We start from the raw sequence: 26171 nt of genomic DNA on the forward strand, positions 1-26171 counted from the left end.
GACTCAGCACCTATTCCTGAGGCACACCACTGGTCACAGGCCTCCAGTTTGAAAAACAACCCCTCACAATCACCCTCTGTCTTCTGTCATCAAGCCAATTTTGTATCCAATTGGCTACCTCACCCTGGATCATGTGAGATTTAACCTTATGCAACAACCTACCATACAGTATCTTGTCAAAGGCCTTGCTAAAGTCCATGTAGACAACATCAGCTGCACTGCTCTCATCTACCTTCTTGGTTACCCCTTCAAAAAACTCAATCAAATTCATGAGACATGATTTTCCACTCACAAAGCCATGCTGACTGTCCCTAATCAGTCCTTGCCTCTCTAAATGCCTGTAGATCCTGCGCCAGAATACCTTCTAACAACTTAACCAGTACAGATGTTAGGCTCACTGGCCTGTAGTTCCCACCTGCAGCCCTTCTTAAACAAAGGCACAACATTTGCCACCCTCCAATCTTCAGGCACCTCACCTGTAATTGTTGATGATTCATATATCTCTGCTAGGGAACTCCCTAGGCTCCCACAATGTCCTGGGATACACTTCATCAGGTCTCGGGGATTTATCTATCTTGCTGTGCTTTAAGACTTCCAGCATCTCCTTCTCTGTAATATATACACTCCTAAAGACATCACTGTTTATTTCCTCAAGTTCCCTAACATCCATGTCTTTCTCAACAGTAAATACCGATGAGAAATATTTATTTAGGATCTCACAGAAAGGATACAGGCTGGATTGTCTTCTGAGAACTAAGCCTATATAGTTATGGTCCCAGCTCGTAATATTGGACAAGTCAAATCCCTGAGTGAAACATGGTGCGAGATTCCTGGGTGGAATTTTCCAAGCGCTAGGCTATGTGTCATTTTCGGCATGAAAAACGATGTGATTCCTGTGCCTGTGGCACGAAGTGTCTGATTTGCCCATGCTGGGGGTCATCTGAATACTTCAATTAAGGGGGCACTGCATTTAGACGGCGCCATAGCTCTCATTCACACCAGGAGGATGGCAGCGAGGAAGCCGGCCCCAAGCTTTTGGGAGGGGCCCTAACCAGAATGTAGGATGTGGTGGAGGAGAGGAAGGCCACACTCCGCCCTCAGGAGACCTTCCAGCAAGATCACAAACTCCGCCCGGGAGAGGGTCACAGTACATCGCAGATGGTCAGTGCCAGCAATCCTCCACAAGAGGACAGGGGCACGATGCCACAAGAAGATAAATGACCTACTTCATTCTGCCAGGGTAAGTGTTGTCTGTATCCTCTCTGTGTTCCACCTTGCCGTCAGCCCTCGGAATGTAACCACGACCCCACGTGGTGCCAGGGGAGATGCAGGAATGAGCCTGTGCTGAGAACAAGTTGGGTGTGCGCGAGAAAAGTGAAGATCCTCTGCACCTGCATCGAGATGACCAAACTCAGTGAGTATCCCGGACCTTTGCAAGAACATCACATGATCAGCCTGGCCGACTCACCAGCAGGGTCACACCGCCCACCCTCAACACGACCTCGGAGGACACAGAAGCATCACGGCTTCACCTGCACCATCCATCAACACACACCTCAGGAGGTGACCTTAGCAGGCAAGCTTCTGGGTCACTATCCGATGAGCGCCACACTGCCGCTGATCCCCATTAAGTGCAGGCAGGAATGTCACAGGGATTGGACAGTCAAAGGTCTGCTGGATTCCAGGACTCAGCTGGCGGTGTCGTGCTCTGGACACGTTCGTCCCTCAGCTGCCTGAGATGTAAAGACAGAGCTGGGAATATGACACTCAGCGACACTCCTGCAAGGCCGAATGAAGGAATAAGGAGTTGGTGCTGACAATGGGTGGCACCCAGGCCAACACTGCAAGGATGGCATCCATAATGGAAAGTCTGGGGCTCGAGGTCAGATCAAGTCCGAAAGATGGCAAGGTCCCCAAGGACCATGGCTGAAGGCTTCACCTGCATGATACAGACAGTGATGGATTTCTAGGACTGGCAGCGCCAGATGATGGTGAAGATTCTGGAGCTCACCCCAGCTGCTGCTCCATCCCATAAAGCAGGGGCCCACAAGCTAATGGAGGAGCACAGCCTTGGGTCTTACAACCATGAGACCCTCGGAGTGATCAGCCTAACTGACTGCCCCCTGCCCCTTCCTGAGACTGACGCAACTCAGGCATAACGGGCAGAACAAGGTTACTGTGGTGAACCATCGTTGGTTCCCACTAGATAGTACTGAGCCAGGGTCTGGCCAGTACTACAAGTATGTATATATGTTGCTGTTGGGGTTAGGGATGGGTTGTTCTACTTGTTGCTGTTGGGGTTAGGGTGGGGTTGTTACACCTTTGTATTATAGTATTGTGGTACATCCCAGTCGGGCTCCGCCTCCTGGGAGAGGTAGAAAGGTCTCTGCTCTGTCTGGGACCCCTCAGTCTGGGATCGTGTATATAATTAGTAGCTGCCTTGTTACAGCAAATAAAAGCCTTTATTTCCTGAGCATCAAGCCTCGTGTGTGATAACGCGCATCAATTTTATTTGCTGTAAATAAACTCTCGTCGAAGAAGAAAAAAAAAAGAGAGTATGGAGCAGATACTGAAGCCTGAACGCCTTACACTAGATCCACGTGCGGTGGGCGCCTCTAACACCTTCGACCACTGGTTGAAGTGTTTTGAGGACTACCTGGCAGCCTCCGCAGCGGTCACCACAGATGATGACAGACTCTGGGTCCTCCATGCGAGGGTAAGCGACACCATCTACCTCGCGATCCGTGTGGCCACCGATTACACAAAGGCCCTCGAGCTTCTGAAGAAGCGTTATATTAAACCGCCCAACGAAATACACGCTCGTTACCTCTTAGCCACTCGACGACGGCAGTCCGGCGAAACGATGGAGGAATACGCGAACGAGCTCCTACAGCTAGCCAGGGGCTGTAACTGCAAAGCTGTGTCGGCCGAGCAGAATATGAACGACCTCGCTCGAGATGCGTTTGTGGCGGGAGTCGGATCGTCGTACATTCGACTCAAACTACTGGAGAAAGGTAACCTTGACCTTACCCAGGCAATAGAACTAGCGGAGATGCTGGAGACGGCCTCCAAAAGCCTAGTATTGTATCCTGAAGACCACGTGGAGACAACGTGGCAGGAGCAGTCGCCAATCCCTCCTCGTCCCTCGGGTTCTAAATGCTGCGTGATGGCGTGCTCACACTCGGGCCAGACGACGGCAGCAGCTCCGGGTGGCCCGCGGTGTTACTTCTGTGGGGGAGCGAAGCATACTCGGCAACGGTGTCCCGCTAAAGCTGTGTTGTGCTCCGCCTGCGGTAAGAAGGGGCACTATTCGAAAGTGTGCCGATCTAAATCTGCTTCTAGGAACAGTAGTGCGGCCTGCGATTCCTCAGAGCCCGGTTCTTCGTCGTCGAAATCGTCGAGGGTTTCGTCCACGTGCGAGGCCAGGACGACACCATTACGGTCGACGAAGTCGGAGATGTGTGACCACCAGGGGTCGCTGAGTTTGGCGCCATCACCCACGTGCGACCTATGGGAGCGGCCATGTTGGTTGGCACTGACCGCGAACGACCAGCAGGGGTCATCCTCGTCAATTTCAGCTGCCTGCAGTGGCGCTCATGAACCAACGGTGGCGTCGATCATCCTGGACCAGGCCAAGCCTCATAGACTTGACAAGTCTATGATGGACATTCAGGTAAACGACCACTTGATTTATTGTCTGTTTGGCAGCGGGAGCACTGAGAGCTTTATCCACCCAGACGCTGTGAAGCGGTGTGGACTCCGGATTCAACCTGTCAAACAGACAATTTCTATGGCATTAAGGTCCCGGTCTGTCACCGTGCTAGGGAGTTGCGTGGTAACTTTAACGGTGCAAGGCACAGTTTACGAGCGTTTCAAGCTCCTCGTGTTGCCGCACCTTTGCGCGCCAATACTTCTCAGACTAAACTTCATGGTCCACTTGAGGAGTGTAACCCTACAGTACGGTGGGCCACTCCCTTCGCTTTCAGTGGGAGAACAGCAGCCTCCAAATTGCCCAACGCGCCCCGCCTGTAGCCTCTCGACGCTGAAGATCACCACACCCTCCCTGTTCCAGAATCTTGTGCCAGGCTGCAAGCCCATTGTGACTAAGAGTAGGCGTTACAGCGCTGAGGATCGGATCTTCATTCGATCTGAAGTTCAGCGGCTCCTCAAAGAAAGGATCATACGACCCAGTGCTAGTCCGTGGAGAGCGCAGGTCGTGGTGGTCAAGAGTGGGAACAAACCCCGGATGGTCATTGACTATAGTCAGACCATTAATAGATACACGCAGCTGGATGCGTATCCCCTCCCGCGCATATCTGACATGGTCAATCAGATTGCGCAGTACCGGGTGTTCTCCACCATAGACCTCAAGTCTGCCTACCACCAACTCCCCATTCGCCCAGAGGACCGACAATACACGGCCTTTGAGGCGTATGGTCGCTTGTATCACTTTCTCAGGGTTCCCTTTGGTGTCACCAATGGGGTCTCGGTCTTCCAGCGTGCTATGGACCGAATGGTGGACCAGAACGGGCTGCGGGCTACCTTCCCGTACCTGGATAATGTCACCATCTGCGGCCATGACCAGCAGGACCACGACACAAATCTCCTGAATTTCCTACGCACTGCATCTCGCCTGAACCTGACCTACAACAGGGAGAAGTGTGTGTTTCGTACGCGCCGTTTAGCCATCCTAGGATACGTGGTGGAAAACGGGGTCATTGGCCCTGATCCAGACCGTATGCGCCCCCTTTCTGAACTTCCCTTGCCTGCTAGTGCAAAAGTACTGAGAAGATGCTTAGGCTTCTTCTCTTATTATGCACAGTGGGTTCCCAATTACGCGGACAAAGCCCGTCCGCTCATTAAGTCCACTTCTTTTCCCCTAGCACCAGAGGCCCGATTGGCCTTCGATAAATTAAAAGCCGACATCGCGAAAGCTACGATGCACGCTGTTGATGAGTCCATCCCCTTTCAGGTGGAGAGCGATGCATCTGATTTCGCCCTGGCCGCCACACTTAACCAGGCGGGCAGGCCCGTCGCATTTTTTTCCCGCACCCTCCAAGGCCCCGAAATTCGGCATTCAGCGGTGGAAAAGGAGGCCCAGGCCATTGTGGAGGTCGTCAGGCACTGGCGCCATTACTTGGCGGGAAAACGGTTCACCCTGATCACGGACCAACGGTCCGTGGCGTTCATGTTTAATAACATGCTGAGGGGCAAGATCAAGAACGACAAGATCTTGCGGCGGAGAATTGTACTCTCCACCTATAACTATGACATCATGTATCGTCCAGGGAAACTCAATGAGCCCTCGGATGCCTTCTCACGTGGAACATGCGCCAGTATACAGGAGGACCGTTTGCAGGCTCTCCATAATGACCTATGCCATCCTGGGGTCCCTCGGCTCTACCACTTTATAAAAGCCCGCAATCTGCCCTACTCGGTGGAGGACGTCAGGTCCATAACAAGAAGCTGTCGGTATGCGCGGAATGCAAACCGCACTTTTACCGACCTGACCGGGCACAATTAGTCAAGGCCACTCGTCCCTTCGAGAGACTGAGTGTCGATTTTAAGGGCCGCCTTCCCTCAACAGATCGGAATGTGTACTTCCTCAACATCATTGACGAGTACTCTAGATTCCCTTTTGTTATTCCCTGCTCTGATACATCCGCTGCCACGGTTATCAAGGCATTCCGTGATCTTTTTACCCTGTTCGGGTACCCCAGCTACATTCACAGCGACAGGGGCTTGTCGTTCATGAGCGATGACTTGAGGCAATACCTGCTCTCATACGGGATTGCCTCTAGTAGAACCACGAGCTACAACGCTCGGGGTAACGGACAGGTTGAACGTGAGAATGCTACAGTCTGGAAGGCTGTCTTACTGGCGTTGAAGTCAAAAAGCCTTCCAGTCTCCCGTTGGCAAGAGGTGCTCCCTGATGCGCTCCATTCCATACGCTCACTCCTGTGTACGGCAACCAACGCTACTCCCCATGAGAGGATGTTTTCATTCCCTCGGAAGTCTTCCTCGGGGACCTCATTACCGTCTTGGTTGACGTACTCAGGACCTGTCCTCCTGCGGCAACATGTAAGGGCCCGCAAGTCTGACCCGTTGGTCGAACAGGTCCACCTCCTCCACGCCAACCCTCAGTATGCCTATGTGGTATACCCTGACGGGCGAGAGGACACGGTCTCGATCCGAGACCTGGCGCCAGCAGGGGACGTAGCAACCCCTGTCGCTCCCATACCCCCTGTTACAAACCCCATAACTCTTGTTTCCCCTCCGGACACGGCGCGGGCAGCATCGGGACCTTTTACTCCCGTGTACAGCTTGCCTGAGTCCAGAGGATGGTCGCCACTTCAGGGCGTGTCGGAACTCCATGGATTACCGTCACCTCAGGGTCAACCGGCCCGTGAGTCTGTGGAGGAACAGTTGGACATCGCCTTGGGGAGAACGCCACCGCAAGTGCCTACTCCGGTGTCATCGCCGGTATTGAGGAGGTCACAACAACGGTGCGGTCCCCCTGACCGTCTAAACTTATAGACTGATGACAAATTATTCTGTTTTTGTACCCCGCCGGCCTTTGTCTTCAAAGGAGGGGTGAATGTGGTGAACCATCGTTGGTTCCCACTAGATAGTACTGAGCCAGGGTCTGGCCAGTACTACAAGTATGTATATATGTTGCTGTTGGGGTTAGGAATGGGTTGTTCTACTTGTTGCTGTTGGGGTTAGGGTGGAGTTGTTACACCTTGTATTATAGTATTGTGGTACATCCCAGTCGGGCTCCGCCTCCTGGGAGAGGTATAAAGGTCTCTGCTCTGTCTGGGACCCCTCAGTCTGGGATCGTGTATATAATTAGTAGCTGCCTTGTTACAGCAAATAAAAGCCTTTATTTCCTGAGCATCAAGCCTCGTGTGTGATAACGCGCATCAGTAACACAACATCAGTGCCACCTGAACGTAGGCCAGGACCCTATGGGTTTCAGACCTCCAGAGGACGCCTGCCATGGGCATCTCCGGGAACAGGGAATAGAAGGCAGGAGGCTGCCGCCACCTCTGATGTGCATTGTGGGGGTAGGGAATGGGATCACCCGGTATGCCAGTGAGCTAATCTTCATCCATGAAGCGAAAGGCAGTGAGGGTGGCTTTACCCTCCTGCACCCTTGCCACTGCCTGGCCTCCGTCCTCAGGCTCCTCAGCAGACATTTCCTCAGCACCCTCAGGCATGTCCCCCTCATCCGAGAACTCATGCCGCGCCTCAAAGTCGTCCTCAGGAAGCTCCTCACCTGGATACAGAGCTAGTTTGTGAAGGGCAAAGTAGACCACAGCAATGTGGGAGACCTTCTACAGGCTATATTCAAAGACCCCACTGGACCTGTCAAAGCAGCGGGATCTCATCTCGACAGCGCAATGCAACGCCCAGTGACCGCTCCTGTCTCACTGTGAGTCTTGTATCTGGGAATTACTTTTAAATTGGTGGTTGAAGCTGAAATGTTCAACTCTTTAAAAAGGTCCCTGGATCTGAAATGCTGTAAACTGCAAGGCTACAGACTAGGTGCTGGGAAGTGGAATTCTAATGTGTGGCTAGTTTATTTTTACTCTTTTTTTTGGCCAGTGTAGGCACAATGGTCTGGATGGCATCTTTCTGCACCTTTCTATGGTTCTATCAAGCATAGTAAGAAGTTTAACAACACCAGGTTAAAGTCCAACAGGTTTATTTGGTAGCAAAAGCCACACAAGCTTTCGGAGCTCCAAGCCCCTTCTTCAGGTGAGTGGGAATTCTGTTCACAAACAGGGCATATAAAGACACAGACTCAATTTACATGAATAATGGTTGGAATGCGAATACTTAGAGCTAATCAAGTCTTTAAGAAACAAACAATGTGAGTGGAGAGAGCATCAAGACAGGCTAAAAAGATATGTATTGTCTCCAGACAAGACAGCCAGTGAAACTCTGCAGGTCCAGGCAAACTGTGGGGGTTACAAATAGTGTGACATCTCCACATCATGTCTATCAAGCATCACATGCTTCGCAATAACCTGCTCACGGCCACTCAGCTCCTGGCCTCATGATAACCTTGATTCAAACATGGACAAAAGAGCTGAAGTCAAGAGGTGAGATGAGAGTGAATGCCCTTGATATCAAGGCCTCATTTAACCAAGTGTAGCATCAAGGAGCCCTAACAAAACTGAAGTAATTGGGAATTAGGGGAAAATGCTCCAGTGTTGCAGTCATACCTAGCTCAAAGGAAGATGCTTTTGATTACTGGAAGTCAATCACCTCAGTCCCGGGACATCGCTGTAAGAATTCCCCAGTCCAACAATCCTCAGCTGCTCCATCAATGACCTTTCCTCCATCACAAAGTCAGAAGTGAGGATGTTAACAGATGACTACACAATGTTCAACGCCATTCATGACTCCTCAGATACTGAAGCAGTCCGTCTATGTGCAGCAAGACATGGAATATTCTACCTTGGGCTGAAAAGTGGCAAGAAACATTCGTGCAACATAAGTGCCAGGCAATAACCTTTTTCAAGAGAAAATCTAACCACCTACTCTTGACATTCAATGGCATTACCATCATTTAATCTCCCACGTTCAACATCCTGGGGTTATCATTGACCAGTAACTGAACTGGAGCAGACATATAAATACTATAGCTTCAAGAGCAGGTCAGAGGCTGGGAGATCTGTGAAGATTAACTTGCTGACCACTCCCCACCGCCCCAGGTCTGTCCACCATTTACAAAGCACAAGTTTGGAATGTGATGGAATATTCTCCACTTACCTGGATGAATGCAACTCCAACACTCAAGAAGCTCAACACCATCCACAATAAAGTTGCCGCTTGTTGGTATTCTAGCCACCACCTTCAGGGTCCATTCCCTTTACCATCGATGAACAGTATCAGTAGTGTGTACCATCTACAAGATGTAATTTAGTAACTCATCAAGGCTCCTTTGATACCACCTTCTAAACCCGAGAAGGTCATGAACCTAGGAAGCAGACACATGGGAACACCACCACCTGCTACTCTCCACTCACCATCTTGACTTGGAATTACAATAGCCATTCCTTCACTGTCAGTGAGTCAAAATCCTGGAACTCCCCCCCTCTAACAGCACTGTAGCTGCTCTTTCAACACACGGATTGCAAGAAGTCAGCGCATCACCACCTTCTCAAAAACAATTTAGGATTGGCAATAAATGTTGGCCTAGCCAGCAGTGCCCACATGCCATGAACAAATGTCTAAAAATGAATCATCATTGTAGAAGAACATGCTTGACTTAATCCCGACTAAGTTAGATCATGACTTCAAGAAGGAGCCTCTTCTTTGATTCAACCACCCTCCACTGAGCCCATCAAACTCCACTTGGACCTTTACCCAGCATATCTGGAGTCTTTGTGTATCCCCTTCCAGTAAAGGATGTGGTTTCCCTTTGACCTCCTTCTTTGTGAGCTCTTCATGCAGCCTGGTTAGGGTGCGTTGACCCAAACAGGTGCCGGACTGTGGTGAGTAGGGGCATTTCACAGTAACCTCATTGCAGTGTTAATGTAAGCCTTACTTGTGACTAATAAATAAACTTTAACTTTGTCAGGGTCCAGCCACCCTTTTTTAAAAATCATTTTATGGGATGTGGGCATTGCTGACTAGACTTGTGTTTATTACCAATCCGAGTTGCCCTTCAGAAGGTAGTGGTGAACTAACTTCTTGAATCACTGCAGTCCCTGAAGTGTAGGTACACTCATATTGCTTTTTGGGAGGGAATTCCAAGATTTTGACCCAGTGACAGTGAAGGAATGGAATATATTTCCAAGTCAGGACGACTTGGAGGGAAACCTCTGGTGATGGAATTCCCGGGTAAGTGCTGCTCTTGTCCTTGTAGATGGTTATGGTCTTGGGTTTGAAAGGTGCTGTCTAGGGAGCCTTGGTGAGTTCTTGCAATGCATCTTGTAGATTCTACACACGGCTGCCACTGTTTATCGCTGGTGGAGGGATTGAATGTGTGTGGAAGGGAAGCAATCAAGTGGGGCTGCTTTGTCCTGGATGGTGTTGAGTTCCTTGAGTGTTATTGGAGTTGCACTCATCCAGGCAAGTGGAGAGTATTTCATCACACTTCTGACTTGTAGATGGTGGACAGGCATTGGTGGCTCAGGAGGTGAGCTACTTGCTACAGGATTCCAAGCCTCTGACCTGCTCTGGTGGGCATAGTATTTATATGGCTAGTCTAGTTCAGTTTCTGGTCAATGGTAACCCCCAGGACGTTGATAGTGGGGGATTCCGCGATGGTGATGTTATTGAATGTCATGGGGAGATGGTTTGATTCTCTGTTTGGAGATGGACATTGTCTGAGAGGATCTCCTCCCCTTGATAGTCCCTCAGCCTTCCATTGTTGGTCTTCTTGTGACGTTAGAATATATTTAGGAAGTGTTTTTTTTTAAATTATGTACTCTGCAGTTGTAAGCAAACTTTTTCAGTTTGTCTTTCTCGATGTTGCCGGTCTGTCTACGAGAGCCTTTTTATTGCTGCTTAAAGGAGGGTTTGTTTATTTTCACTGGGATGTTTATGACTCTGCTAGAATTGTTAGGAGAAAAACTGGTTGGCAGGTCAGGCTAGAGGAGTTTTTTTCATTTTCAGTTTGGAGCTGCAGGCTTGAGTTTTAGTTTTAGAAGGGACATCAAACTGAAAAGAAGTCTCTCTCTCTCTCCCTGGGTTTGGAAGTTCTGCTGGTTAGCTGAAAGCAAGCTCTTGCCTTTATGAAGGGGGGAATCAGCTGTTGGTGGTTTGCCTAGAGTCCCTGGTGTTTTGGGAAGCTGTTCTGACTTCAAACCGTTCTGAGTGTTTCAAGAGGACTGCACACTTCATCTAAAGGACTCAGTTCCAGTATCGCATGAGTATTAGTCATTGCTGTGTTAAACCTGTGAAAAGGTTTTAATCCTTTTGTCCAAGGGATTGGTTTGATTGGAATACATTAAATGTATTTGTTAAGGGTTATACATTATAGTGGTTGTTTTGTTTCTTGTTTGTAATTGATAAAAGTTCTTGCTAATTTTCTTACTATACATGTTGACTATATTCTTAAATCAACTTTGTTTGATAAAAGCTCCCTCGTGGGTTATTTGAATCATACCTGAAGCACATTTCATGCTTATCCTGGCCAAATTCAAAATGCAAAACCCATCATTCAGGCTGACTTTATAGAAAACTTTGGAGTTTCTGACCTGAACTATAACATTCTTCAATCACCGCCTTGCTCCTCTGCCTGTCATTGTGAGTCCTCCTCCTTGCACAGTGCTCCTTCCACATTGCCCCCATCATTTTTGTTCGGCTACCCTCCCATTCCACCTTCCCCAGGCCTCACCTTACACTCCGGCTCCAGTGGAACTTTGGACCTTTGTTGTGGTGGCTGCATGAATCCCGCAGCACAGTCCTGTCCAGATAGACACTGATGTGTGGAGCTGGGTGCACGCCATGCTTCAGTAATTGGGTTTAGACTGACTAATTTCAAGCTGGTGTGATGCAAGATTGGAAGACTTGACTAAATGTCAGTGTCGAGCTGTTTTAATGAGCATTCTTGACTTGCAAATAAATGCAGCTGGTGTCCACACAACCTGCCATTAACCGGCCATCGGACTAATTGCAACCTGATTTTCGGCCAGCAGGTTTCCAACTTTTTAGCTCCCGCTGGATTCTCCACTCGCGCCCTCCACCATACCTGCCATGGTCAGGATGGGAGAATTGCATCCAGACAGTTGCATGAGTTTTAATATTGGTGTGTCTATTACGAGGAGAGATTTTCTGTTACTGTAGCAGTGATATGGACTTTATATCATATTAGCAGCTAAGTTTAAGATGATTTACGGAGAATTCAACAAATTTAGATATTTTGTGTATTTTTCAGGTTATAATTTGTACAGATGGGCGAGCTAATACCATCCTGGGAAATCTGGAGGACATTAAGAATGATAAGATTTATCATTCCTCAAAGTTTTTCTACAATCAGCTTGCAGAATATGCAATGACACAGGGGTAAGTGCTGTTTACATTGTGACATGGTAACAGAATGGAACAATGGAGCCTGTCACAGTATCTGCAGAATTACAGGTTCATGTAGTCATTTAATAAACTTCTTATCCCACCTGCTTTGTCACAGAAAGTCACTAACCATTGCTGAGGTAGGTGCATTGTAAGTTAGAAACTATAAGCGTCCTTTGGTGCCTCAGGAGCTGAATCTTATGAACCAGGGCAGTCCCAAAAGGTGCTGCCAGTTGGGTTAGCTTAGACAGGGTATTGATGGGAATGTGCCAATTGAAACAATAAAGGAACATTATGATGCAGCATTGTTTCGGGTCCAGTTTATAACAGCAGGATTCAAAATATAATTCAAATCATGTTCCTGCTACATCAGGGCATCATGCCAGGGTAGAAAATTAATGAAATAAAAACAGAAAGTGCTGGAAAAATTCAACAGGTTTGGCAGCATCTGTGGAGAGATGAATAGAGTTAACCTGTTGAGTCCGTATGATTCTTCTTCATAAAAGCAAATTACTGTGGATGCTAGAATCTGAAACCAAAAGAGAAAATGCTGGAAAATCTCAGCAGGTCTGGCAGCATCTGTAAGGAGAGGAGAAAGAGCTGACGTTTCGAGTCCAGATGACTCTTTGTCAAAAACTGACTCTTCTTCCGTTCCAAAGGATTATACATTCCCTACTGGCCGGAGTAACAAAACATTACAACAAATTTGACCTAAACCCACGAGAGGTCAGTTTTTGAGCCCATTATACTCGATGGAAAAGGGAGCACGGAATGTAAGGATTTTATATCAGGTAAAGCTTTATGCAGGTAGTGGATAGAGAATGCATTGGTTTACTAGGATTTGTAGAAGTAAGTTACAATTTGGTTAGATGGAAAAGAAGAATCACGTGCTTTATTTTTCAGCAGGTGGGAAGCAGAGGAATGGAGTAGGTATTCTTGTAAAGAAAGGATACAAGAGATCATTTCAAGCTTACTGGGCAATCTGAGAAAGAGTGATCAGGATTCAGAATGAAGGAAATTCAATTTAAGCGGGTTGTTGAACAAGTTTATTCCCCAACGGAAGATCAGAGTGAGCAGGAAACAGATGGATTTTATGGTGACATTCTGAAGCATAATGATCAAATCAAACTTACAGGTATAATAATAATGGGTGACTTAAATATGAAACTTGGTGAAGGGACATCAGCAATTTACAACAGTCATTATGGCCTTGGATTGAGAAGTGAAAGTGAAGAGAGACTGATGCAGTTTTGATGGTGGCAAACATCTTTAAGCAGCCAAAAAGTAGACTCTCCACTTGGGGAGTTCTAGGCAATGGCATAGAAATAAAATCGATTATATGATGGTGTTTAGAAGCAGTATAAAGAAAATTCATGTTCATGCAGATAGGGATACATATTCCAATCATTGTCACCTTGTGACAAAAATTAATTTGAAACGGAAAATATCAAAAAAGAAAAGGCGTGACCATTTTGACGTTGACCTATTGTAGGATGAGAACATCAGAGAGGCAGTCACTCTTAAAGTAAAAAGCAAGCATGAAGATCTCTGGATGAGTAAACAGAATAAACAGAGATCTCAGAAACAGGAAACAAATGGAGAAATGTGAAAGAGAATATACAACATGTTGCAAAGGAAGAATGACCAAAACAGAAAAGAAAATGAGACAAGGAGTGGATGAGAAATGAGATTGCAGCAGCGCTGATAGAAAAGAAGCAACTGAGTTTGTGACGTTGAAACGAAAATGAAGAATGCATCAGGCAAGAGAAGAGTAAAATGAGATGTGATAAAGTATTCGAGATGGAAGTAAATCACAAAATGAAAGTTACACATCAGAGGGTGAAATCATTGGCAGATAGAAGAAAAGGTATAACTGCAAATATTGGGTGCATATAAGACAATGATGGTAAAATATTGGGTGGAATATTCCATTATTTTGGCTAAGTGTCGTTTTGAACTGGGACTGTTGCGATTTCACACCATTATTTTAGGCATTTAAAAAAAGAAATCCACAAGATTCACGCCACACCCGTGGTGAGATGGCTCTGATTTGCCCACCCGGGGATCAGCTGAGCATTTCAATGATGTGGTGGGGGAGGGGGAGGGGGGGAGGGCAGTGCGAAGCTGCATTTAAACACCTCCCTTGTGTTTTTTTCAAAGTCGAGCCAGAAGGATGGCAGCAAGGAAGCTGCTGCAGAGGCTCTCAGAGGGAGCTTTGAGCAGGCTGCTGGTGCGGAGGCTCTCAGAGAGAGCTCTGAGCCAGCTGCTGGTGCGGAGCTTCTCAGAGGGAGCTCTGAGCAGAGTGCTGGATGTGGAGGTTCTCAGAGGGAGCTCTGAGCCAGCTGCTGGTGCGGAGCTTCTCAGAGGGAGCTCTGAGCAGAGTGCTGGATGTGGAGGTTCTCAGAGGGAGCTCTGAGCCAGCTGCTGGTGCGGAGCTTCTCAGAGGGAGCTCTGAGCAGAGTGCTGGATGTGGAGGTTCTCAGAGGGAGCTCTGAGCCAGCTGCTGGTGCAGAGGTTCTCAGAGGGAGCTCTGAGCAGACTGCTGGATGTGGAGGTTCTCAGAGGGAGCTCTGAGCCAGCTGTTGGTGCAGAGGTTCTCAGAGGGAGCTCTGAGCAGACTGCTGGATGTGGAGGTTCTCAGAGGGAGCTCTGAGCCAGCTGCTGGTGCAGAGGTTCTCAGAGGGAGCTCTGAGCAGGCTGCTGGATGTGGTGGAGGAGAGGCATAACCCTCAAATGGGCCAGAGAACATCCCGTAAGCTCACGAACCCTGCTTTAGAGGCAGTGGCAGCACTGGTCAGCACTAGTGGCGTGCAAAGGAAGACAGACCTCCCAAGGCAGGGAAAAGGTAATGACCATCTCCGTGCAGCCAGGATAAGTAACTCCTCTCATCTGTCTACTCTCCGACTCGCGCACATATCACACGTTCAGTGGGAATTTACTCACTGCCACCTCATGGGGCCCCACCACTCGCTCTCCCACATGCCTTCTCATCTCCCCTGCAGTTACTCTCCTCATCACATTCCAGTTCACACTCACCAACCATGTCTGCCAGGCATCCATACCACCTGTCTGCACCAACCACAATCCCACCCAGGCCCTATTCCTGTAATCCCACATATTTACCTTGCTAATCCCCTGACACAAAAGTCAGTTTGGCATGGCTAATCAACCTAACCCGCACATCTTTGGACTGTGGGAGGAAACCGGAGCACCAGAAAGAAACCCACACAGACACGGGGAGGACGTGCAGACTCCCCACAGTCCGTGACCCGAGGCCAGAAGTGAACCTGCATCCCTAGCTCTGTGAGGCAGCAGTGCTAACCACTGCGTTACCGTGCTGCCCAGATATTGGGAGTCCAAGTACATAGATCGTTAAAATGTCATGAACAGGCTCCAGAAAATAATCAAAAAGATTATTGGAATGCTGGCCATGATATCTAGAGGAGTAGAATACAAGGGATAGAAGTCATTCTTCAGATATAGAAAACACTTAAGACATCTTTCCTGAGGTATGGTGCCCAGAATGGCTCACGGTACTGCAGGTGCGGTCTAAATAGGGTTTTCCGTAAATTTACTAGATAGATGCTTGGGCTTCAAGGGTTAAATTATGGAGAGAGATGGAACTAACAAGGTTTGTATTCTCTGGACTTTAGGAGATTAAGGAGTGATTTGCTCAAAGTTTTCAAAATATTAAGGGAAACAGAAGGATAGGTGGAAGGAAATAATTTCTACCAGTTGGGGAGTCGAAGACTAGGGAGCATAGTCTAAAAATTTGAGCAGACGGAAATACTGCTGAATACAATGAGCGGTATAAGTTTGGAACTTTCTTCTGCAAATGGCAATTGATTTTTATTCAGTTGTAAGTTTTAATGTAAGTTTTAATTGTTCATCCGGAGCAAGAGAGAGAGGAGTGTTTGGTGGATGCAGTAAAAAAGGGTAAGGGAGCGACTTTAATTAATTATTTTTTCGCGGGGTTGTAGTGATTTAAAAGTTTAAGTTTAAACCAAAAGTAGACCGGGCGCGGGGTCACGTGGGTGGACATTTTAGTAGTTTTTTTTAATTTAAGCGCGCGAAGTTAAAAGGGAGGCCGCAGTATACAGCGGGCAGCGTCAGGAGCGGGCAGCGGAGTGAGTGGGGAAGCAGAGTGTGAACTGTAAGGGCTTTAGCTCACAGGGCTTAGGCGGAAAGGGCGAAGCAGGGGAAGTAATTTTTATCCAAACCTATGAAGGAAAAGGGTAACTATGAGTGATAGGCCAGTTTGTTGCTTCCGGTGTGGGATGTGGGAGTTCCTGGAAACACCTAGCCTCCCGGAGGACCACATTTGCGCCAGGTGCGTGGAACTGCAGCTCCTGAGGGACCGCGTCAGGGAACTGAAGCTGCAGATTGCTGATCTTAGTCTAGTCAGGGAGAATGAGAGACTAATAGACATGAGTTATAGGCAACTAGTTACACCGGGGCATCGGGAGGAAGACACGTGGGTCACAGTTAGGAGGAGTAAAGGTCAGAAGGGTAACGTATGAGAGAGTATCCCAGTGGTTGTCTCTCATAGCAGGAAGGGCTCGGCTCTTAGTGAGCAATTAGTGGAGGAGTCACCTGTGGTTGTCCCCCTCCAAAACAAGTATATTGTTTTGGATCGTGTTGTGAGAAACGAAGCTCACTTTGCAAATAATTTACTCCAAGTCCAATTCTGAAGTAGCAAACACTTTTATTTAAACGTTCTTGCAAGAGCGGGTGACCAGCAAGTAGGCACACACTTGGAGTATATCTCATATATTTTTATACATTTCCTTTGTGTCTCTCAATCCCTCCCCTCCCCACAATTGGTGGTCTTGTTATCGGATACCACCTATCATAAGCCCTAGGTTTACTCCGCCTTTGTTTACTGCCCCTGCTACTCAGTCTTTCAGCCCCCGTTCATATTTACTTTGTCCCTTATTTGGTTGTTCCCTCCCATCCTTATCTCCCATTTTCGCGCCACTTTTTGTGTGAACGCCCAGTGTATGTGACAAGCTGCAGCACTCGGTTCAGCCAGTTTAGCCCTGTCCTTGTTCAACAGAATTCAGTCTGTCCATACCTTAGGGCGGCACGGTAGCACAGTGGTTAGCACTGCTGCTTCACAGCTCCAGGGTCCCGGGTTCGATTCCCGGCTCGGGTCACTGTCTGTGTGGAGTTTGCACATTCTCCTCGTGTCTGCGTGGGTTTCCTCCGGGTGCTCCGGTTTCCTCCCACAGTCCAAAGATGTGCGGGTTAGGTTGATTGGCCAGGTTAAAAATTGCCCCTTAGAGTCCTGAGATGCGTAGGTTAGAGGGATTAGCGGGTAAATATGTGGGGGTAGGGCCTGGGTGGGATTGTGGTCGGTGCAGACTCGATGGGCCGAATGGCCTCCTTCTGCACTGTAGGGTTTCTATGATTATCAGTCGTCTTGTGATTCTCCTGCAGAAGCAACATTCTTATCTGTTTTTCACAGTGTGGAGGAGGATGACTCTCCAGGGGTAAGCCACAGTGACCAGGTCACTGGCACAGAGTCAGGCTCTGTGGCCCGGAAAGGAAAGAGAGGAATTAGGAGAGCAATAGTGGTGGGGGATGCGTCGGTTAGAGGCACGGACAGGCGATTCTGTGGGTGCGAACGGGACTCCAGGATGGTAGTCTGCCTACCTGGTGCTGGGGTACTGGATGTCTCCGAGCGGATAGGAGGCATATTAAAAGGGGAAGATAAAGAAACGGATGTCGTTGTACACATTGGTGCAAATGACGTAGATAGGAAGAGCAGGGGGATCCTACGAGAGCAATTCAGGGAGTTGGGAAATAGGCTAAAAAGTAGGGCCTCCAGGGTGGCCATCTCTGGGCTGCTCCCAATGCCTCGTGCCAGTGAGGCTAGGAATAGGGAGTTAGTACAATTGAACGCTTGGCTAAAGGACTGGTCCAGGAGGGAGGGCTTCATTTTCCTGGATCATTGGGAAGTTTTCAAGAGAGGATGGCACCTGTACAAGAAGGACGGGTCACAACTAAATTGGAAGGGCACGAATATCCTGGCTGGGAGTTTTGCTAGTGTAGTTCGGGGGGGTTTAAACTAATATGCCAGGGGGGTGGGGATCAAAATATTAGGTCTACAAGTGTAGAGGCTGGGGACGAGCTTGGGGCCAGGACAAGGCTGGCAAAGAAGAAGAGCACTCTGGGGGAGGATGACCTCACTGGGCCTGGAGGTCTGGAGTGCATCTACTTCAATGCAAGGAGCGTAGCTGGTAAGACAGACGAACTTAGGGCTTTAATGCTTACGAGGAATTTGGATGTGGTTGCGGTGACAGAGACTTGGTTGAAAGAGGGACAGGACTGGCAGCTGAATATTCCGGGGTACAAGTGTTTTAGGCGAGACAGAGGAGGGGCCAAAAGAGGTGGGGGAGTAGCAGTATTAGTTAGAGAGCATATTACAGCGGTGCAGAGGGAGGACAATTCAGAGGGGTCGTGTAATGAGTCACTGTGGGTGAAGCTCAGAAACAGGAAGGGCGCAGTCACTATGTTGGGGGTATACTACAGGCCCCCCAACAGCCCAAGGGAAGTGGAAGAACGGATATGTCAGGAGATACTGGATAGGTGCAGGAAAAATAGGGTTGTTGTAGTGGGAGACTTCAATTTCCCTGGTATAGACTGGAAATCGCTTAGAGCTGGGACTCTGAATGGGGAGGATTTGTAAAATGCGTACAGGAAGGTTCTTTGGGACAATATGTAGATAGCCCGACTAGAGAGGGGGCTATACTGGACGTAGTACTGGGGAATGAGCCCGGTCAGGTCTTCAAAGTTTCGGTAGGGGAACATGTGGCAAATAGTGACCACAATTCTGTTAGCTTTAGGATAGTGATGGAAAAGGATGAGTGGTGTCCCAAGGGTAAGGTGTTGGATTGGTGGAAGGCTAACTTTAGTGGGATTAGGCAGAAATTGGCAGCTTTTGATTGGGAGAGGCTGTTTGAGGGTAAATCCACATCTGGCATGTGGGAGTCTTTTAAGGAACAGTTGTTAGGGCTGCAGGATAGGCATGTGCCTGTAAAAAAGAAGGAGAGGAAGGGTAGGATTCGAGAACCGTGGATAACCAGGGAAATTGAGGGACTGGTCAAAAAGAAAAGAGAGGCATACGTTAGGTCCAGGCAGCTAAAAACGGAGGGAGCTCTGGAGGAATACAAAGAAAGTAGGAAAGAACTCAAACAAGGAATGAGAAGGGCAAAAAGGGGTCACGAAATGTCCTTGGCAGACAGGATTAAGGAGAATCCCAAGGCATTTTATTCATACGTTAGGAACAAAAGGGTTGTCAGGGAAAAAATCGGACCTCTCGGGGACAAAAGTGGGGAATTATGCTTAGAGCCCAAAGAAGTAGGGGAGATCCTAAATGAATACTTTGCGTCAGTATTCACAAAGGAGAGGGATGTGTTGACTGGGCGTGTCTCGGAGGGGAGTGTTGACCCGTTAGAGAAAATCTCCATTACAAGGGAGGAAGTGTTAGGTTTTTTAGAGAATATAAAGACTGACAAATCCTCAGGGCCTGATGGAATCTATCCAAGGCTGCTCAGGGAGACGAGAGATGAAATCGCTGGGCCTCTGACGCAAATCTTTGTCTCGTCACTGGACACAGGTGAGGTCCCAGAGGATTGGAGGATAGCTAATGTGGTCCCATTATTTAAGAAGGGTAGGAAGGATAACCCGGGTAATTATAGGCCGGTGAGCTTGACGTCCGTGGTCGGGAAGTTGTTGGAGAGGATCCTTAGAGATAGGATGTATGCGCATTTAGAAAGGAATAAACTCATTAACGATAGTCAGCATGGTTTTGTGAGAGGGAGGTCATGCCTCACTAACCTGGTGGAGTTTTTTGAAGAAGTGACTAGAATGGTTGGCAGGGAAGGGCCGTGGATGTCGTCCAACTATTTGACAAAGTTCCTCATGGTAGGTTGGTGCAAAAGGTTGGATTTCATGGGATAAAGGGGGAGGTGGCTAGATGGGTGGAGAACTGGCTTGGTCACAGAAGACAGAGGGTGGTAGTGGAAGGGTCTTTTTCCGGCTGGAGGCCTGTGACTAGTGGTGTTCCGCAGGGCTCTGTATTGGGACCTCTGCTGTTTGTGATTTATATAAACGATCTGGAAGAAGGTGTAACTGGGGTGGTCAGTAAGTTTGCAGACGACACGAAATTGGCTGGACTTGCAGATAGTGAGGAACATTGTCAGAGGCTACAAATGGATATAGATAGGCTGGAAATTTGGGCAAAGAAATAGCAGATGGAGTTCAATCCAGATAAATGTGAAGTGATGCATTTTGGTAGAGCTAATGTAGGGGGGAGCTATACGATAAATGGCAGAACCATAAAGGGTGTAGATACGCAGAGGGACCTGGGTGTGCAAGTCCACAGATCCTTGAAGGTGACGTCACAGGTGAATAAGGCATATGACATGCTTGCCTTTATAGGACGGGGCATAGAGTATAAAAGTTGGGGTCTGATGTTGCAGATGTATAGAACGTTGGTTCGGCCGCATTTGGAATACTGCGTCCAGTTCTGGTCGCCACAGTACCAGAAGGACGTGGAGGCTTTAGAGAGAGTGCAGAGGAGGTTTACCAGGATGTTGCCTGGTATGGAGGGGCTTAGTTATGAGGAGAGATTGGGTAAACTGGGGTTGTTCTCACTGGAAAGACGGAGGATGAGGGGAGACCTAATAGAGGTGTATAAAATTATGAAAGGCATAGATAGGGTGAATGGTGGAAAGCTTTTTCCCAGGCCGGTGGTGACGTTCACGAGGGGTCATAGGTTCAAGGTGAAGGGGGGGAGGTTTAACACAGATATCAGAAGGACATATTTTACACAGAGGGTGGTGGGGGCCTGGAATGCGCTGCCAGGCAAGGTGGTGGAGGCGGACACACTGGGAACGTTTAAGACTTATCTAGATAGCCACATGAATGGAGTGGGAATGGAGGGATGCAAAAGAATGGTCTAGTTTGGACCAGGGAGCGGCACGGGCTTGGAGGGCCGAAGGGCCTGTTCCTGTGCTGTATTGTTCTTTGTTCTTTGTTCACGAGGGGTGATAGGTTCAAGGTGTGGGGGGGGGGAGGTTTAACATGGATATCAGAAGGACGTATTTTACACAGAGGGTGGTGGGGGCCTGGAATGCGCTGCCGGGCAAGGTGGTGGAGGCGGACACACTGGGAACGTTTAAGACTTATCTAGATAGCCACATGAACAGAGTGGGAATGGAGGGATACAAAAGAATGGTCTAGTTTGGACCACGGAGCAGCGCGGGCTTGGAGGGCCGAAGGGCCTGTTCCTGTACTGTATTGTTCTTTGTTCTTTAAGTCTGAGGTTGATAAATTTTTGTTATTTTATGGTATTAGATTGCTTGTCCGCCAAGATCTCATTGAATGACGGAACCGGCTTGAGCAGTTAAATGGGCCTCCACCTGCTCCTGGGTTCCTATGACCGGGTGCAATGTCTCCTAAGGAGATTTTAACAATTCCATTTAATCATCCCTGGCAGGGTGATTGTCTCCGTCTTGACTATTGAAGGCACTGACTGCAGATTACCAGAACTTGGACAACTGGCAGATAAAACTGGAGGAAAGGTGAGAAAAGCAGAATGTGAGATGGCTTTTGAAAAGTAGAAGCTAGGGATTGGAGGCTTTGGGTGGCTCCTAGTCACTTGACCTGAAGTTCAGGATAGAAACAAAAACTTGGAAATATAGAAAATGTGCAGCACATAAGACCATTTGATCAATTCTGTCTCTACCAGCAGAACATAAGCCATTCAGCCTAATTCTACTTTCAAAACCTTGATCTGTAACCTACAGAGGTTATAGCATTTCACTAGCTTATCCAAATATTGTTTTAATGCAATGACTGTTTCTGCCTCTGCCACCCTTTGAAGCAGGAGTTACAGATCCTGCAACACCATTTGGCTGAAATAATTTCTTCCGAACTGTTCTCTAATCCTTCTGTCTTACTTTAAGTCTCTGCCCCCACATTATTGACCTTGCTCTCTGCTAAATGAAAGAGTCCTTCCAATGCACTCTATCTAGGCCCCATTTATGCCTTTCAAAAAAAATCTTTTGTTCCAAAGAAAACAGTTTCAGCCCACCTAATCTTTCCTCAATTAAGATTCTTCACTCCTCATAATACCCCTTGTAAACCTCCTCTGTGTCCTTGCTAATGAAGCTATGCCCTTCCTATAATGAGGTGACTAGATCTATACAGTGTGCTATCTGTGATCCAACCAATGTTTTATACATAGAACATAGAACAGTACAGCACAGAACAGGCCCTTCGGCCCACGATGTTGTGCCGAGCTTTATCTGAAACCAAGATCAAGCTATCCCACTCCCTATCATCCTGGTGTGCTCCATGTGCCTATCCAATAACCGCTAAAATGTTCCTAAAACTATACAGTTCTAGTATACCCTCACACATCTCGGCTATTTATGGAAAGTGTTCTATATGCCTTCTTAACCACCTAATCTAACTGTTCTATTACCTTCAAATATCTTTAGACATGCAATTATAGGTGTTTCTGATCTTTCTTAGTGTCCTACCATTTATTGCGCATCTCCTCATCTCATCTATTCTCCCCAAAGCTATTACCTCACACTTCTCAAGATTCCCGCTACTATTTTCTGTCACTGATCAATGTATTGATATTTTCCAGTATTCTACTGCATTCACTATCAACCATTTGGCCAAGTTTTGAATCATCTGTGATCTTCTTAGTCATGCCCTTTACATTTTAATCTTAAATCATTAATCTGTACAATGAAAAGCAAGGGAACCAGTACTGAAGCTTGCAGAACCCCATTGGAAACAACCTACCAGGAACAAAAATACTCATAGGTCTTTTACTCACTGAGATAATTTTGGATTCAACTTGATATTTTCCTTAGATCATTTAGACTCAATATCTGACTAAGTGGAACCTGTCAAATGCCTTGGTAAAAACCATGTAGACTTGATCAACAGCTTGAGGGAGCCTGTTGTCCACTCCCATTGTCCATTCCCGTTGCAATTTTTATGTTCTTATGTTAACAAATATGCTTCTCTCATTCACCATCCGTGTAAACTCTTCAAAAACATCAGTTAAGTGAGTCAGATATGCCTTCTCCTTAAACAAATCCATACTGACCGTTCTTGAATAATCCATGCCTTTCTAAATAACGATTAATTCTGTCCCACAGAATTTTCTACCATTGTTAGATCAGTGAGGTTGGTCTGATCACCCATTTACAACCTGATTTATCCCTTCAATCCTTTATAAACAATGGCACACGGTTAGCAGTCCTCCAGACTTCTGGCACTACGCTGGAGCCAACAAGGATTGATAAATGAAACACTCAGACTTTGTTTTTTCCTTCGTTTCTTTTTCTTAGAAATCTGGGATACATTTCATCTTGCTTGGTGATTTATTTCCTTCAAAGATGATAAATACTTTAATATTTCTGCTCTATGTATGATTTTCTAGCCATTATTTTACACTGATGCTCCTTAACAGCAAAGTCTGCATCATCCGTCTCTTTGTGAAAACAAACTCAAAGTATTCATTAAGAATCATGCCTTCTGGAGCCAATTCGAGGCACTGAGATAATCTAACAGTGGTGGTGTCCACAGAGGAAGGTGTATTTATGCCCATGTACCCATAAGTTCCAATCACAAAGGAGAGAAGGGAAATCAAGGGAGAGTCCACAGTTTGGTCTGGAGGAAAGAGATGTTTGAGTGAAAGGGAAAAAACTGAGAAAGGAAGTGTAAAAGTTCAGTAATTTAATTATTTTCTTTTGCATTATTTTCTCAATCTCAGGTCAACATCACCAACCCTGCTAATTTATACAATGAATTTCAGCTAATTTTAGAAGATGATATCGTTGCTACGAACGTCACCACCACCTTCATTGTTGACGACAGCCTGTAAGTCCTAATGATGAATAGGATGGTTTTGTCATTCTTATTGATATCGGTCAATTCCCTCATCTGTTACTTTTGTTTTGACACAAGTAACGGCACGGTAGCACAGTGGTTAGCACAGCTGCTTCACAGCTCCAGGGACCTGGGTTCGATTCCCGCCTTGGGTCACTGTCTGTGTGGAGTTTGCACATTCTCCCCGTGTCTGCGTGGGTTTCCTCCGGGTGCTCCGGTTTCCTCCCACAGTCCAAAGATATGCGGGTTAGGTTGATTGGCCAGGTTAAAAATTGCCCCTTAGAGTCCTGAGATGCGTAGGTTAGTGGGATTAGCGGGTAAAATATGTGGGGGTCGGGCCTGGGTGGGATTGTGGTCGGTGCAGACTCGATGGGCCGAATGGCCTCCTTCTGCACTGTAGGGTTTCTATGATTCTATGACAAGTGAAAGAGAACCGGCCTGAAGTGTGGTACACCTGGCCTGAAGTGTGGTACACCTGGCCTGAAGTGTGGTACACATTTGCAAGTTTGAGTCATTAATTATACAGAGAGAACAAAGAAAAATACAGCACAGGAACAGGCCCTTCGGCCTTCCAAGCTTGTGCCAATCATGATGCCCTAAGTAAAAAAAAAACCTTCTGCCCTTAGGCGGTCTGTATCCCTTTATTCCCTCCCTATTCATGTATCCATCCAGATGCCTTTTAAATGTTGCTAACGTGCCTGCTTCCACCACCTCCTCTGGCAGCACGTTCCAGGCACCCACCGCTCTCTGAATGAAAAACTTCCCCTGCACATCTCCCTTAAACTTTCTCCCTCTCACCTTGAATCTGTGCCTCCTTGTAATTGACACTTCCACCCTGGGAAAAAGCCTCTGACTATCCACCCTGTCTATGCCTCATAATTTTGTAGACCTCTATCAGGTCTCCCCTCAGCCTCCATCTATCCAATGAAAACAATCCTAGTTTATTCAACCTCTCCTCATAGTCAACTCCTTCGAGACCATGCAGCATCCTGATGATTCATCTTTGCACTCTCTCCAAAGCTTCCACATCCTTCTGGTAGTGTGGTGACCAGAACTGCACGCAATACTCCAAATACAACCTAACCAAGGTTTTATAAAGCTGCAACATGATTTCCCAACTCCTGTACTCAATGCCTCAGCTGATGAAGGCAAGCACGCCATATCCCTTTAATTGCCTTGGCCATCTGTGTTGCCATTTTTAGGGAACTATGGACCTGCACACCCAGATCCCTCTGTATGTTAATGTTCCTAAGGGTTCTGCCATTTACAGTATAATTCAAACCTAAGTTTGACCCACCAAAATGCATGACCTTGCATTTGTCCGGATTAAACTCCATCTGCCATTTGTGAGCCCAAGTCTCCAATCTATCTATATCCTGTTGTATCCTCTGACAATCCCCAGCACGATCAGCAACTCTGCCAATTTTTGTGTCATTCGCAAATTTACTAATCAGACCACCCTCATTTTCCTCCACATCATTTAAACGTACTATAAACAACAGAGGTCCCTGCACTGATACCTGCGGAGCACAACTAACTACAGATCTCCATTCTGAAAAACACCCTTCCACCGCTATTATCTATCTTCTATAACCAAGCCAGTTCTGTATCCATCTAGTCAGCCCACCCCGAATCCCATGTGATTTTAGTTTTTGTACCAGTCTGCCATGTGGGGCCTTGTCAAACGCCTTACTAAAGTCCAGATAAACTACATCCACAGCCCTTCCCTCATCAGTTATCTTTGTCACCTCTTCAAAAAATTCAATCAAGTTGGTGAGACATGACCTTCCCCCGACAAAACCATGCTGCCTATCAGTAACTATTTTGCATAACTCCATTTACCTCCAAATGTGCAAACATCCTGTCCCTCAGTATCTTCTCCAAAAGCTTCCCCATCACTGCGGGGTCACTTTTAACATTTAAGAAAAACTTGGACGGGTTAATGGATGAGAGGGGTGTGGAGGGATATGGTCCAAGTGCAGGTCAGTGGGACTAGGCATAAAATGGTTCGGCACAGACAAGAAGGGCCAAAAGGCCTGTTTCTGAGCTGTAATTTTCTATGGTTCTATCACTGATGTCAGGTTCACCGGCCTATAATTTGCTGGATTATCCCTGCTTCCTTCCTTAAACAAGGGAACAACATTGGTTGTTCTCCAGTCCTCTGGAACCTCACCTGTGCTCAAAGAGGATGTGAAGATATCTGTTAAGGCCCCAGCTAT

The 26171-nt window shown here is 47.3% G+C and overlaps 1 protein-coding gene across 2 annotated transcripts in view; it reads left to right on the forward strand.

The window, feature by feature from the left end:
* LOC144509096 (circularly permutated Ras protein 1-like) overlaps window positions 1-26171 on the forward strand; it is a 128697-nt gene that overhangs the window by 69400 nt on the left and 33126 nt on the right. For both annotated transcript variants that reach the window (XM_078237441.1, XM_078237442.1), the window contains 3 exons: window positions 11897-12024; window positions 21536-21620; window positions 23837-23943. In XM_078237441.1, coding sequence (XP_078093567.1) covers window positions 11897-12024; window positions 21536-21620; window positions 23837-23943 — 320 coding nt within the window. The remainder of the gene's footprint in view (window positions 1-11896; window positions 12025-21535; window positions 21621-23836; window positions 23944-26171) is intronic.

This window comes from Mustelus asterias, chromosome 21 (assembly GCF_964213995.1).
Source record: "Mustelus asterias chromosome 21, sMusAst1.hap1.1, whole genome shotgun sequence".
Lineage (NCBI taxonomy): Eukaryota > Metazoa > Chordata > Chondrichthyes > Carcharhiniformes > Triakidae > Mustelus > Mustelus asterias.